Below are 13,204 nucleotides of genomic sequence, written 5' to 3' on the forward strand. Positions count from 1 at the left end.
GCTACCTCTTTCTAATAAGATGGACTAGAAGAGTCAAAGCAAATAGGAAACTGCTGTGAGATTCTGAAGCTCCAGTATTGCTGCAGTCATGACTGGACTCAAGAGAACCTCCCTCAGAAAAAAGCATGTCAGAAAGCTCCTCTGGCCTCTGTGCTACTCTTGTATAGAGAAGGACGAGGCACATGGGAAGGTATGGATGTTAACAGCCAGAGCCAACTCTTCTGACAGCGGAACACTCATCATAATCCTACAATGCTCTAAACCTACACAAAGCATATATTCCCTTGTAGAGAAAGCCAGAAGATTTTCAGGTTGTCATTTTATACATTTTATTTTACAGCCACAGTGGAGTGGATTATAGTAAAAAGCAAGAATTAAATATCACACCATCTCACAGAGCCTTACTTTAATGCTGTACAAAACTAAAAAACAACAAAAAAAGCATTCACATCCTTTGCTGATCAATTTCTCCCTAATTCAGCATTCCATTTTTAAAATGTCTCACGGTAACAGAACTGGTAAGTCCTTTTCTCACATTTACTGCATTTTTTAATAGAAGTATTCACAAACATACACGTACCTGGCAGTTGTCACCGTTCTCTTTTTGAAGGAAGAACTGTTTTTTAAATTCATAATAAGCATTATACTGGTGCCATGGTTGCAGGAATTCAAACCTGTTAAAAGAAAGCTGAGTATGTAAAGATGACATGAACATAGCTAATACTAACCATCCCTTATCATCTACTCTTCTCTTGCAAATGGAATGTTATTTGATGTTTGGAAGCACTCTTACTTAAGCCTAAACTTCAGAGGATACACATTAAAAGCATGCTTACTAGAGACATTTTTGACAGGCTGGTTGTTCTGATAATTTGAGCCATAATGTTTTCCCACTACCGTTAAATAGATCCTAAATTTCAATTAAACAAACAAGCAAACAGTAGTATTTCTCAAAACCTGCACGTCCTGTAATTTAATATCTTAAAAGATGAAAACCTTAACTTTTGAAATAGCAGTTTAAGTAACATTTCCTCTTACCTGAGATCATTCTTGGCACGAACACTAGTTTCAAATTTTACCCCATTCCTAGCAACATACTCAGCTAGCTTGTCAATGACAGGTTGGATATCTGGAGGTGGAGGTATAATGGCAACCACTGGAGCAATTGTGCTGAAAACATCAACAATAAACGGTTTTTAAAAATAGAACATGAAAATCTTTCAGACTCTTGCTTCAACAACAACAACAACAACAAAAGAGAAAAAACTACAAACAAACAAAAATACAGAGAGGTTTGTCTCTGTGTTCACCATGCAGTTAAATTAGCTTGATTCAATAACAGAACCCACACCAAACACTCCCTAGTGAAGTGCAGGAACAAGACTCCCCCAAATCAACAAACGAATCTGTCTGAGGTACCTGGTCGACGTTGTGGTAGAAGTTAACCCACTGCTGCTGTCGGCTGTGTCTGGGGGAGGTGGCGGAGTGGTCCCAGGAGGGGGAGGCACCGTGGCCACACCGGCAGTGCCGGACACGGTCACCCCCGCGGGCAGGGCGCTGTAGTAGGCAGCGACGTCGATCCCCGGCGGCGGCGGCGCCAGGCAATAGGTTCCATCAGGGAGCATGTAGTAGCTGTAGTACATGGCTGCCACAGTTGCTACAAAAAGGTACAGTTAAAAACAAACCTCTAATTAGGAGAAACCACCCAATGAAATACATTATTACATCGAAACAAAGGGATTGAGAATCCACACACAACACACTAGGAAATGGCATCTTATTTCTTGAGCAAAAAAACCCCACCAAACAAACACGAAGCAAAAAAGGAAAGGCTCATATTAACAGATTTAGGATGAGTAAGAAATATGTAGATTAAGGGACATAATGAAAATGTACTGAAGGTCATAGATGTGAATTAAGAAGTGAGCTAGAGCAGGCATATTTAATAAGGAGCTAGTATGAAATCACCCTTCCTAATCTAATTCACCTCTGGCAATTCAACTCCGCTAAAACTATGTTTTCATTAAGAAAGAAACATACATATATTCAAAATTAGCATTAAAAAACTACACCACTAGAATCACTATATACATATTAAACCCCTGTATTACTATATATAGACAAAACACCTACTTACTTAAACCTCAAAAAAGTAGACAGGTTTTGCAAATCAACAGAAACATAATGACCCATGCATTTGAACACGTTTTCCACACGAAAAGCTTTTCTGATTCTAAATATTTCTTGAGAGTGCAAAGGCTTATTATGTCTTTCTATCCTTCTTTAAGGACAGTATTTTATAATGTTCTAATTAGCTTAATAGATTTACAAGAAGTATCCACCATATAAATGTGTTTTCTGCAGAAAGACTACGTATAAACACAAAATATTAATGTAAATATTTCAAATTAATTGCAGTAAGAGTTTGCATTTCTGGAAGCCAGTTTTAATCAATGCATTAAATTACAATGAATTATCCTCTTAAAAGTTTCATAAACATTCCCATGTGGCAGTATTTACTTTCTTCAAAGAGTAAGTTGTCTGTAACAAGAACAGTATAAAGTCTTGTTAAGTTTTCAAAGCAGTGAGAGGAGTTGCAAACTGACCTTGTTTTGGTACTAAATTATAATCTCCTAGTTTCTATCACCATACATTCAGGTTCAAGCCTGACTTGAAAGTAAACAAAAAACTGACTAACTCTATGGAAATATTTTTTCTGATTTTAGTTTTTCTTGAAATAACCAGTAATTTTCAATTTCTGCACAGAAATCTTGTTTCAGTTTTATTAAGATTCCCTTATGGTGCAATTTTAAATACAATTACTTCCATGCATATTTCTCCCCACATATTACACTGACAACACCTGTAATCCTTTGGGGGTTCTGAACCTATAACGCATAAAAATCAACTCAGGTTATTATGGTGACAACTGACCTGCAGCAATATTACTGAAAAACCAAGAACTCAATCAGCACCACCTTGAAGTGACACTACTCATTACTTACAAATGTATAATAACATGAAACCCTACTGTAGCGAAGGCTTCACTACAAACCTTCTTTTATCTCAGTAGCATTACATGGTCAGTCCACAAATGAAAGGGTAATTTGCATTTCCATATTTAAGGAATCAAGGACTTTCAGAATTCTGAAAGCTGAAAATAATTAAGAGGCATACAAACTCATTGAAGCTTGACTTCACCTTTATGAGTATAAGAATTTACAAAATCTGCAGGATCAAAATAATATAATAATAAGGGTACTGTGCTAAACGTACTCACAGACTGGAGACTTTGCCTCCTGCCTGCCCACCCCCTCCATCCCATTCCTGGTTTTCCTAAGCAGCAATTCAACAGATACTCAGAATAGACCTCCAAAGGCTCGGGAGATTGCAAAAGAATAAATGCACAGGATGAAGCATGAAGCCAACATATTCTCTTCCCACCAGCATCCACACACACAATTCATCAAAACACACCAGCAGCTGCCTCCTCACAAAGCACTTACAATCAGAGGAATATTCTGCCTGTGATGTCTGCACAGCTGCCCCGTCTGTTGACTGTGGTGTAGATGAATTATTATCTGACTGTGCTTTGCGCACCAGTGCTGCAAGGGGATGATCAGGGTCTACTACCTTCAAAGGCTGAAAATATTTGGAAAATAGCAAAAAAAGATTAAAACTGGAAGTACATATTTAAAGAACACTAGCATCAACAATTTTGGGAGAGCAAATTTATCTATGTTAATAGCCATCAATAATTCTGTGCAAACACTGAAGTTACTGTTTTTACAGCTCTCACATCAGAATCAACATATTTGAAAATTAGTAAAAAACACGACAAAAACCACTTTCACGTAAACAGAAATGAATGACATAAAAAAAGAAGTGGTTATTACTATTAGCTAATGACTGCCATTGCTGGGATAAGGCACAGAATCTGCCTGTCTGGCACGACAGCCATTCCTCTCAAAGCCTCAAATATGTACAACCGTCTCTCACTCCCATTATTCCATCACTGCCCAGTCTCAGAAAATAAAAACAACTAACACATCTAGCAAAATTTAGATTTAATGAGTAGTAAATTCTGGTGAAATAGTATTTGCGGGAACTGTTACTTCATGTCAACATTTCATCTACTAAAATGAAAGAAGAAAAAAATTTCTCTCTCAGCTTATATACAGAAGGCATTAAATACCTTAATCTCTTTGCTTCAACACAGTCCCTGTAGGATAAATCCTTGAGTGGTGCCCTCAATACCAGAGGGCATCAGAAACAGAAATATAATTCCTTGGAAATGGAAAAATATTAATTTGTGTACCAGAGAAAAGATAGCTCAAAAGTTTACCAAAAAATACTTAGATTACAGTCTGAAAAGAACCCTAGACCTTTGTCAGTAAAAGACCTGAGCACCCACATATTATAATTTTTGTGTCCATGAATCAGGTGTTTTACAAGATAAAAATGTAATTTAATAGTGTCAAGTACCTTCATGAGCTCTTCAAGCCTACTGCACTTTTTAGATGCAAAAAGACTTGGATGAAGATAATTTCCATCATCGTCGTCATCATCGTCATCATCTTCCTCAGATTTGACTCTCGAGTCTAAACAAAAGCAGTGTCTGAATTTTATTTGGGTTTGCTATGGATTTGCTTTAGGAGAGATTGATGATACAGGACAAGCATGAATTCTTAGGAAAGCATCATTCATATAAATCAGCATAGTCACAAATGCACTGGTTCAAGATATTGGCCAACATCAGTAAAACTAAACCCTACATGGACAGGCCAACCTTCTGTTGGACTTGAGCTATATGACTGTTTTTAAAACTTCCACATCATAGCAGCTCCTGTAGCTGAAAGTTCCCACAAACTTTTTTTTTTTAATCTCCAATTTAAACAAAATTTTGAATCATCACATTAATCTCAGCTGCAGTGGAATCCCAGAAAAATGTGGCTATTTTAGCAAAAAGACCAGCATCTGTTCCACTGATTTCCACCCTAAAGCCACCATTTGGCAAGCAACACTCACGTTTCTTCTCGTCAGCTTTGCTTTCCGAAGGAGCCGCGTAGCGTCCTTCCTTCATGGCCTTCTGGATGAACTTGTAGTAGGGGTTGAGGTAGTGGTCAAACCGCAGAAAGTCAAACTGGGAGTTGCGTGCTTGCTTGGCTTTCAGCATGATCTCAAACTGTGCTCCCTGCTTGCACACAAAGTTTGCAGTTCGCTCAATGATTGCATGCATTTTTGCTGTTGGTGGCTGTGGGAGTAAAATAACACATATTTGTATTTTCATAAGCAGATTGTACAGTGTTAGAACTCCAAAGGGAATCAGAAAGAACAGTAGTTCCCTGTTCTTCTTGGCTTACTTTAGCAACTTAAGTTTCATAATCACTTAAAACTAGTGAAATCACATCAGCCCTAAAATATAACCAAAACAGTCCCGGTCCTCCTCAGCTGCTCATTCAGTTCCTTTTGCAAGATCCTCTTCTTCTACCAGCACAGCTGTTTCTGCATTGCACACCAAACTGAAGAGTGCAACAGATCCTGAATGACCTTGGTGTTACAATATCTCAAGGTGCTCTGAAGATTCAGCATGTATGGTTTCCTTCCCAAAAGCTGTCCTTAATTCTGTTATCTCTGGATGTGCAAATATTGTTCCCTAATTAGAAATTTCTTACTTTGTATTTTTTTGGGAAGAACATGTTGCCTTTCAAGACCAATATGCAAACTACAATTCCCATGTCCACTCCCCTGTAGAGTCGTTGAACATCCCAGCAATAAAGTAAAAGATAAAATTAATAAAGTTCAGCAGCATCCACACGTTTTCATTCCAGAAATCCCTAGGGAGCAGTGCGGTATCAAACCCAAGACGTGAAGAGAACAAGAGTACAGTTAAAGAATGAATGAACTCCATTATTCACTGCTTTTAATTTCATACTCAGCTGTTTTGTCTTGTGCTCAGTACACTGTAAAAACACATCATCTGTGTGCCTATAAGGACTGAAGTGTCACATTAATTATTTGGTTTAACTTTGCATTTTTACTGGATAGATACACAGCTATGTTCAAACGTCAAAAAACGTTTCTCAGAATTCTGATTGGAAGCACTTGAGACAGTGGTGCTCCACACAGGGAAAAAAGTCTGAATAATATCAAACAGCCCAATTTTAAAAGCTGTTTTCTGCCGACTGGATCCCTTACCAGGACACGTTCAATATGGAAAATAATCAGTTGTTTCGAGTTTTATTTGTCTTTATAAAACCCCAGCAAAGTTTAGTTTAATGAGAGGCAATCGGGTTCTTAACAGACTGACAGCATTTTGTGCATTATTATTTTCACATTATGTATCAAGTTTTTCTATTTCTATATCTCCTCACAAGTTATTAAGTGAAAAATTTCCTCTAATAGCCCACTTCAAGAGCATCCACAGACTTTTTAAAGTGCCTTGGTGAGGAACAATCATCTTTGCCCATAATCAGTTTTAAGCAGTAGAAGACCTTGGCCTGCTTGTCACAGTTCTTCTCTTCTAGGTTCCACAGTGACATTACTGCTGCAATTGGAGCTGCCCTACATTGAACATTCCATAGTTCTGCACTTTTTTTTTACTGCCTAACTTGTCTTCATCAAATATTTCCACTTTGAATTGATCTGTATTACAGGAGATATAAAATATCTGTTTTTATTGAACTGCACCTTGCAAACTGGGAGCAAAGTCTCCATATCAGTAAGCTGATTCTCAAATTTCTTAAATTTAAACAGAATAAATATCTTCCATGGTAGAGCTGAGTGAATTGAATAGAACAACAACAAATCGAGGCTTACAAAAAAAAATTTCTCACAATTCCCAACCCAAGGTTAAGTATACATTGCTTTCAGAGCTGTGGTCTAGACATTTTGATGTTTGTGGGGTTTATTTTTTTTTAATCAAAACCAAATACACCTACATTTGCTTTCTGTTCATGTGAATACACTGGAGTTCAACAGCTGACTGAAAAATTACTTCAGTAAGCTCCAAATTGCACTATCCAACGTAAATAGGAAACATATCCTAAATTTCAGAATAAACCTCAAGCCAAGCAGCTATCTAAACCAACATTCTGTCACCAGCAATCACATTTTGGAAACAGTATCAAAATGCAAAATAAGAAGCTTTCCTCTGAAAACTCAAGGTTCTTCAAATAAAGGCTAATGAAGAAGAAAAACAGTTACACAAATACTCTGTGCTTACTATTATTCTAACAGAGTGTTCTGCCAAGGTTATCAAGTTGAGAATATCAAATTGAGCCCTCATATAAATTAACACTTTCATGACCACAGGTATAGAACAATGACTATTATCTGATTTTCCACCATCTTTTATGAAACTTGAAATACATTGAAAACCCTTATAGTTAGACCTGCACTCCAGCAGGTGTCTGTTCAGCTCCCTTCAAGAAAAATACACAAGTCCAATTATGTCTACAGAACACTTAGCAAATACCTTACACCTCAGTGAGTATCCATTCCAAGAACAACTGCCTTTTCTCTGCATTAGCTAAAACAATATCACAAGCTTAGCATAAACAATCATTTCAGTGTGAAAAAGAAAACTCAAAAGTGTTCATAGAACTCAAGAGTTCAAGGCAGAACATTTGAAATTACTATTTTAGAGTAATTTAAAATGTACCACACTAAAGTTAATGCAAAGAAACCCCTAACCCAACCACCAAACAGGGAACCATCAACTGGTCAAAAGCTGGTAGAAGAGCAGGCTGCATTACATGTACACATACCAGTTCCACATCAGAAGGTACATTCAGTCCTGGAGGGGCAACAAAAGGTTCTTCATTTTCCTCTGTATTTTCTGTCTGAGCTGTTTCTACAAGAAATGACACAATAATGTATTTAGGAAAAAAACAAAGTACACAACTGTTAAAGAAATTGAAATGAAGTATTTCTAAAAGGATGTGCAATCACGGAATTTATCAAATACGGCTATGTAAACAATACTTATACTGAACACATTTAAATATGGTTAAAAAGAGTAATTTGTATTATCTGCCACTCTTTGCTATAGCAGAAAATGTTCCTCTGAAGATACTTTGCTTTACAGATTTTTATAATAATTGAAGTAAAAAGTTTGGTTTTTAAGGTAACTTTTGCTATTATGTATTCTACTAGCCTTAAGGGAAATTGTATTCCCCTTTTCCCCTGACAGATTAGATGGCACCAAGTGCAGGAACACCTGACCACAGGAGCTGGGGAAACAGCACAACCACCTCACTACGAAGGAGATGTTGAAGTGATCACTGAGGACAAACCATGCAACAAAGGGAATTCACTTGTTTGGTTACTTTCTGGTGAGTTGTTTTTTGTTTCGTTCTTTTAAATGAACTCAAATAGTTTAACTCCACAAAGGTACAGAGAAATTTCAGCAGCAAAGAATGAAGGAAAGAGCAGCAGACAAAGAAGAATAGAGTGTTTCTTTTGGCAGCAGCTCCAGCTAACAATATTTGGTTATAGAGTCTTAAACAAATGAATTAAACCCCAGAAAACACAATCAATTCTGCTTCAGTACAAAAGAGCAGAGGAAAAAACCCTTTGTAGAGTGCAAGTAGCACAGACACTGACTGCACTTACGCAGTCTCTGAGACACAGCAAAAAACACTAAATAAGCTTTAGTACCTAAAATGATCTTGCTCTGCAACATAACAGCTTGGGGAAAAAAAGCACATTTCATACCACAGTAACCCACCAAGATGTAGTTAGGCAATTAAATTAAACAATTCTCACTTTACTAAGACATAGTTCAACAACATTTGAAGCCTTCCTTAAGAATCTATGATAAAAATATGAAGTTATTGGAATTATAGATGAGAACACGACAACTGAATTCTGTATTTTTTAGGTCATGGAGCAGGGCATACTATGTTGAAGACAGACTCATTTATAATAATTAAGATGACAAAATCTAAACTTGAAAATATACATTCCTATTAATTACTATTTTATGCTTACAATGATATTTTCTGTCTTGACTGAGAAACGCAGTGTTATCAGACAGCCAATGTAAGGAATTACTAGTTATTTCTGAATAAGAATCTGCATGACAGCAGAATTAAATTCCCTGACTACTGCAGTATTGACTGTGCCGTAGCAGGAAAACATTTCTCAGCTCATCAAGAACAAACTGTAAAAACTCAGAGTCCCATAAAGACTTTGATGAAATGCTTTCAGAATTTTTGACTGTATTTTAATAGCACATATATTTTAAACCCTCAGCTGCAAGACAGAGAAATGCTATGTCCTCCCTCTCAATTAACTCTTGTTACTTTTACCCCTTACCTCTTTGTTTTGCAGGCTGATGTTCCTCCTCTTCAGTGGGTTCTGAAGGGTCATAATAATCACTGCCATAACGGAATCCCACTGCATTGTAGGTACCATCCTCTGCCAAAGCTTCACTGAGTCTTTTATATTCCTCCTCTTGAACAAAAATGCAATTACCAACATTAGAACATATCCAGAAGCTAACTTATTAAAAAAGAAGTAATATTTCTTACTTTAGTTTTTAAATAAGAGGTTTTCTCCTGATCAGTTTAGCTTTCATTAAAAACTGAATAGAAAAACACAGCACGTACATGTGCTGACCATTTCTTTCTTCTTGAAGAGATACAGGCTGTGGATTAAGACATTCTAATGCAATTATGCGTATAAAAGCACAGAATTTCCTTTAAACAACACTAAAAATGAAGCAGAATGTATTTATTTTGGGGGTCTGAAATCCCAGTCTGGCCTCAGAATCTGGGCAATTTCTGTGTGGCTCTACAGTTAAACTATCCTGAGGTCCTCTCACACACGCAAAGACTCCCATACGCTTTTCGAATCCACTGGGTACTGTCAAGATAACATCAGAAAAAGAGAGTATAAAATTAGGAGTAAATTTAGTTTCACAATAATTTATTTAAACATGCTTTTTTAATAACCATGTTATTCCTTGAGCAATACCTTGCCTTGCCTCCTCCTCAAGCAAGTCCGTATGCAAGGCTAAATACCTCTCTTCATCACAGAGGGCTTCTATTCTAGCCTCCTCTTCGGACAACTGATAGTCTCTGTTCCAGGTAGAATATTCAGCATCGTATTCAGAAAGGTCATGCAGGTGACCACGCCCATCATACCTGCAGGATGAAACAGCTGGTCAATGCAAAGAACTTAGGGCTTGGGTTTATGCGACTACTTAAATACTTACCCAATAAAAATGAAAAAAAAAACCAACAAACTTATACGTTAATGCATACTCCCTTTTAGAAGTTACAATTAATTTTGCTAATCATTTGTCACCAACTATAGAAAATTTGTTTAATAGTCTAAATTCCTCTCAAAGAAACTAATAAATTATTACAATTAAAGGCAAAGGTATCCTTTAAAAGTTTAAGTGGGATCCATTTCCCTAACAGCTCTTACCGTACGTGCTTCAACCAACCAATCAATGTCACTTGCAAAATATGTTTTTCTGGAAAGTCAAATAGCTTACATTCACACAAACCCGAGTACATAAATACCTATCCGTAAGAACCAAACGGTCGAAATTTCCTCGCTTCTTTCTGCTAGTCCCGAACTCTCAGGAGAAATCTTCACCATAGAAACTTGCGTCCATTGGAGGTAAAATCATGGCTAGGCTCGGCCCCTAGCCATTTGGCTGAGGAAATAAGTGCTGGGTTATGTGATAGAGAGACACACATACATAGGAACAGTAACATAAACATGCAATTTAAGGAGGTTCACCGCAAAATTGGCAAAGATCAATGACGTACAGTTCCGTTCGACTAAGAAATCACTTTATTTGCAAGAAAAGCACTGCATTGGGATAATATTTATGCATCAGTAAGAGAAACTGATTGGAAAATAAAGCAACAGTAAACTCGACTCCGCTGAGGTGTCTTCCCACACACAACTCTTGACTTGTGCCAACTTGCTAGACCAAAAACAAAGAAAGTAAATATTCTTATACCAAAAAGCAAATGAAACATAGGTCTGGTTAATCAAGCACTGTCCACAGGCAAACTTGAACCCAAGTCTTCTCATAGCAATGTGCTTTTCTCAAAATGGTGAAAATGAAGACTTCCTGCTGCTGGAGATAAAAGGATCTAAGCTTCCAAAGGAGTTTATAAGATTAGCCACTGCAAGCTGCCTTAACTCGCAAATGTACGTTATTTGGTATTTCAGTATGTGTGTACAGACGTGCACATACTTCGTGTTTGATGCCTAAAATTTCCGTAACACCTGTGAACAGGGCTCTGCTGCACAGCACCCCAAAAATGGCCTCTACCTACAAATGAGATCAGTCACAGAAAAGATCTGGATCAGAAGTGTGCAACACAACTCTTCCACTGTTGTGTGAGAAATGAAACATAGCTGAAAATATTTATGGCTGTTTTGTCCTGCCTTTGTGTCCATTCCAATTTAACAAATTTATTTCAATGATAACCATCCTTAATGCCATAAGCACCAAAAGAGTGCAAGGGCATTTCCTTTTCTCCAGTCCTATGGAAGGAAATCAAAAGACCTTCCCTTACTGACATTTTTCCAAGAGAAATACAGCTTTAAGGTCAAAATAAGAAAATGCTGTCTGACACCAAAGCAGTGATGAAACGGAGGGAACAAATATATAGAATATGTTATGTGACCCTTTCCAAACCAAAATCCTTCCATCTTTTCCACTGAGGTTTTCAGGGTCAGCCATAACTCTTAAATTATTCTTTCAGTGCTCCACTCAAACATAACCAACCTAATCTTTCAACGTCCCTCTGTACAACAAAATATTCAGGTAACCCTTTCTGAGTGAATTTATTTCCAAATCCCACCCTGCAGCGCTGAAACAACTCAAGAGACCAAAAGGAACATCAAAGCAGATTCTGTTACTCTCTCTGGCCATGAACCTGGACCTACGGCACAACAACCAGTCAAAAGAAGCCAGCCCTGACATAAAATTTCAAGAGCAAGCACCCAAAATGAAATCAGTTCTAGTACAGTAAATCATGGCACCAGGAAAAGTAAAGAGGCCAAGAACTCCTTTTGGGGTGCCCCATCAACAGCCTGCAGCCAGATTATGTAGGAGAACTAGGAAATCCCCATTTCCTTTAAGGTAGATAAACACCTTCGCACTCCCCACACTACCCCATTCTCACCTACAGAACACACAACGTGCCTAATAATACTCCCGCGCAATCAGGCTCCCTTGGATTCCAAGTGAAAGAAGAGAATGTTTGTGGTTCGCACTGAAAAGGAACAGATCATTCCCCTCTCCACCCTGCCGAGCCTGCCTTGAAAGTGGAGAAAGACACATCACACGCTGACTGCCAGGAGGAGAGGAACCTCCCAGCGCTGCCAGAGCGGGAAACGCCAAGTTCCCGCGGACTGGGCTGGGAGGAGCCCTGCAGCGTTAGCAGAGCACCCTCGGAGCGCCGTGCCGGGAGGAGCAGCCTCCAGCCCGCCACGGAAGGTCCCGACGTGCCTGGCAGAGCGAGCCCTCTGCTCAACCCCCGCCCTCACTGCCCACAGCACAAGGGGGGGAACAGAAAGAGGCTATCACAGGAGATCTAGCAGCACAGTCTAGGGGTTGTGTTACACCGACCTATCGATCATGATCTTGGGGTCTCCCATCCAAGGAATAAGGTGTCGCCCCTGCTCCTGGTACTGAGCCTTCTCATCATCCCGAAACAGCTTGCAGGCATAGCCGAACACCAGCAGCTCCACACGGCTACTCCCGCCTCCACCTCCACCTCCTCCGGGGGGCCCGGGCACCGTTCCCCCTCCTGACAACAACATTAGGGGCGGCGGGCCTGCTTCTTCTGCAGTCCGTCGAGACCCTCCGAGCCCTCCGTACATCACCGAGGGGCGCAGCGAGGCGGAGGCACTCGCAGGAGCACCGACTGTCCGAGCAGCGAGTCCCGCACGGCCAGGCCCGCGCTAAAGCCCCCAGCCCCAGAGCACCACAGCCGCCATCACCCGAAACAAAATGGCGATGCTTCCGGTTCCGCTGGCGGCCCAGGGGCAGGGTCGGGCTGGCTTTTGGCGGCAGCAGATTCGAGTCAAGGTCCGGCAGCCCGAGCGTTAACTCCGAGGATAACACCACTCTGCGGTACCGGCGAGGGCACCACGCCGGTAGTGTCATTCGGTGACAATGGCCGAGGCCTGGCGGGGAGGTGGAGCCACGGGCGCGGCCGTGACG

At 39.5% G+C, this 13,204-nt stretch overlaps 1 protein-coding gene across 3 annotated transcripts in view; it reads right to left on the reverse strand.

Annotated features, from left to right (window-relative positions):
• SFSWAP (splicing factor SWAP) overlaps positions 1–12,996 on the reverse strand; it is a 35,410-nt gene extending 22,414 nt beyond the window's left edge. For 2 of the 3 annotated variants that reach the window (XM_063415499.1, XM_063415501.1), the window contains exons 1-10: positions 12,608–12,996; positions 9,982–10,151; positions 9,322–9,459; positions 7,770–7,855; positions 5,029–5,254; positions 4,486–4,601; positions 3,507–3,642; positions 1,420–1,657; positions 1,039–1,170; positions 581–674 (exon numbers count right to left, since the gene is read on the reverse strand). In XM_063415499.1, coding sequence (XP_063271569.1) covers positions 581–674; positions 1,039–1,170; positions 1,420–1,657; positions 3,507–3,642; positions 4,486–4,601; positions 5,029–5,254; positions 7,770–7,855; positions 9,322–9,459; positions 9,982–10,151; positions 12,608–12,861 — 1,590 coding nt within the window. In that variant the 5' untranslated portion in view covers positions 12,862–12,996. Of the gene's footprint in view, positions 1–580; positions 675–1,038; positions 1,171–1,419; positions 1,658–3,506; positions 3,643–4,485; positions 4,602–5,028; positions 5,255–7,769; positions 7,856–9,321; positions 9,460–9,981; positions 10,152–10,535; positions 10,673–12,607 lie in introns of all 3 variants that reach the window. The other variant, XM_063415500.1, reaches the window with a different exon arrangement.
• Positions 12,997–13,204: the final 208 nt, after the last annotated feature.

This window comes from Prinia subflava, chromosome 19, assembly GCF_021018805.1.
Source record: "Prinia subflava isolate CZ2003 ecotype Zambia chromosome 19, Cam_Psub_1.2, whole genome shotgun sequence".
Classification (NCBI taxonomy): Eukaryota; Metazoa; Chordata; class Aves; order Passeriformes; family Cisticolidae; genus Prinia; species Prinia subflava.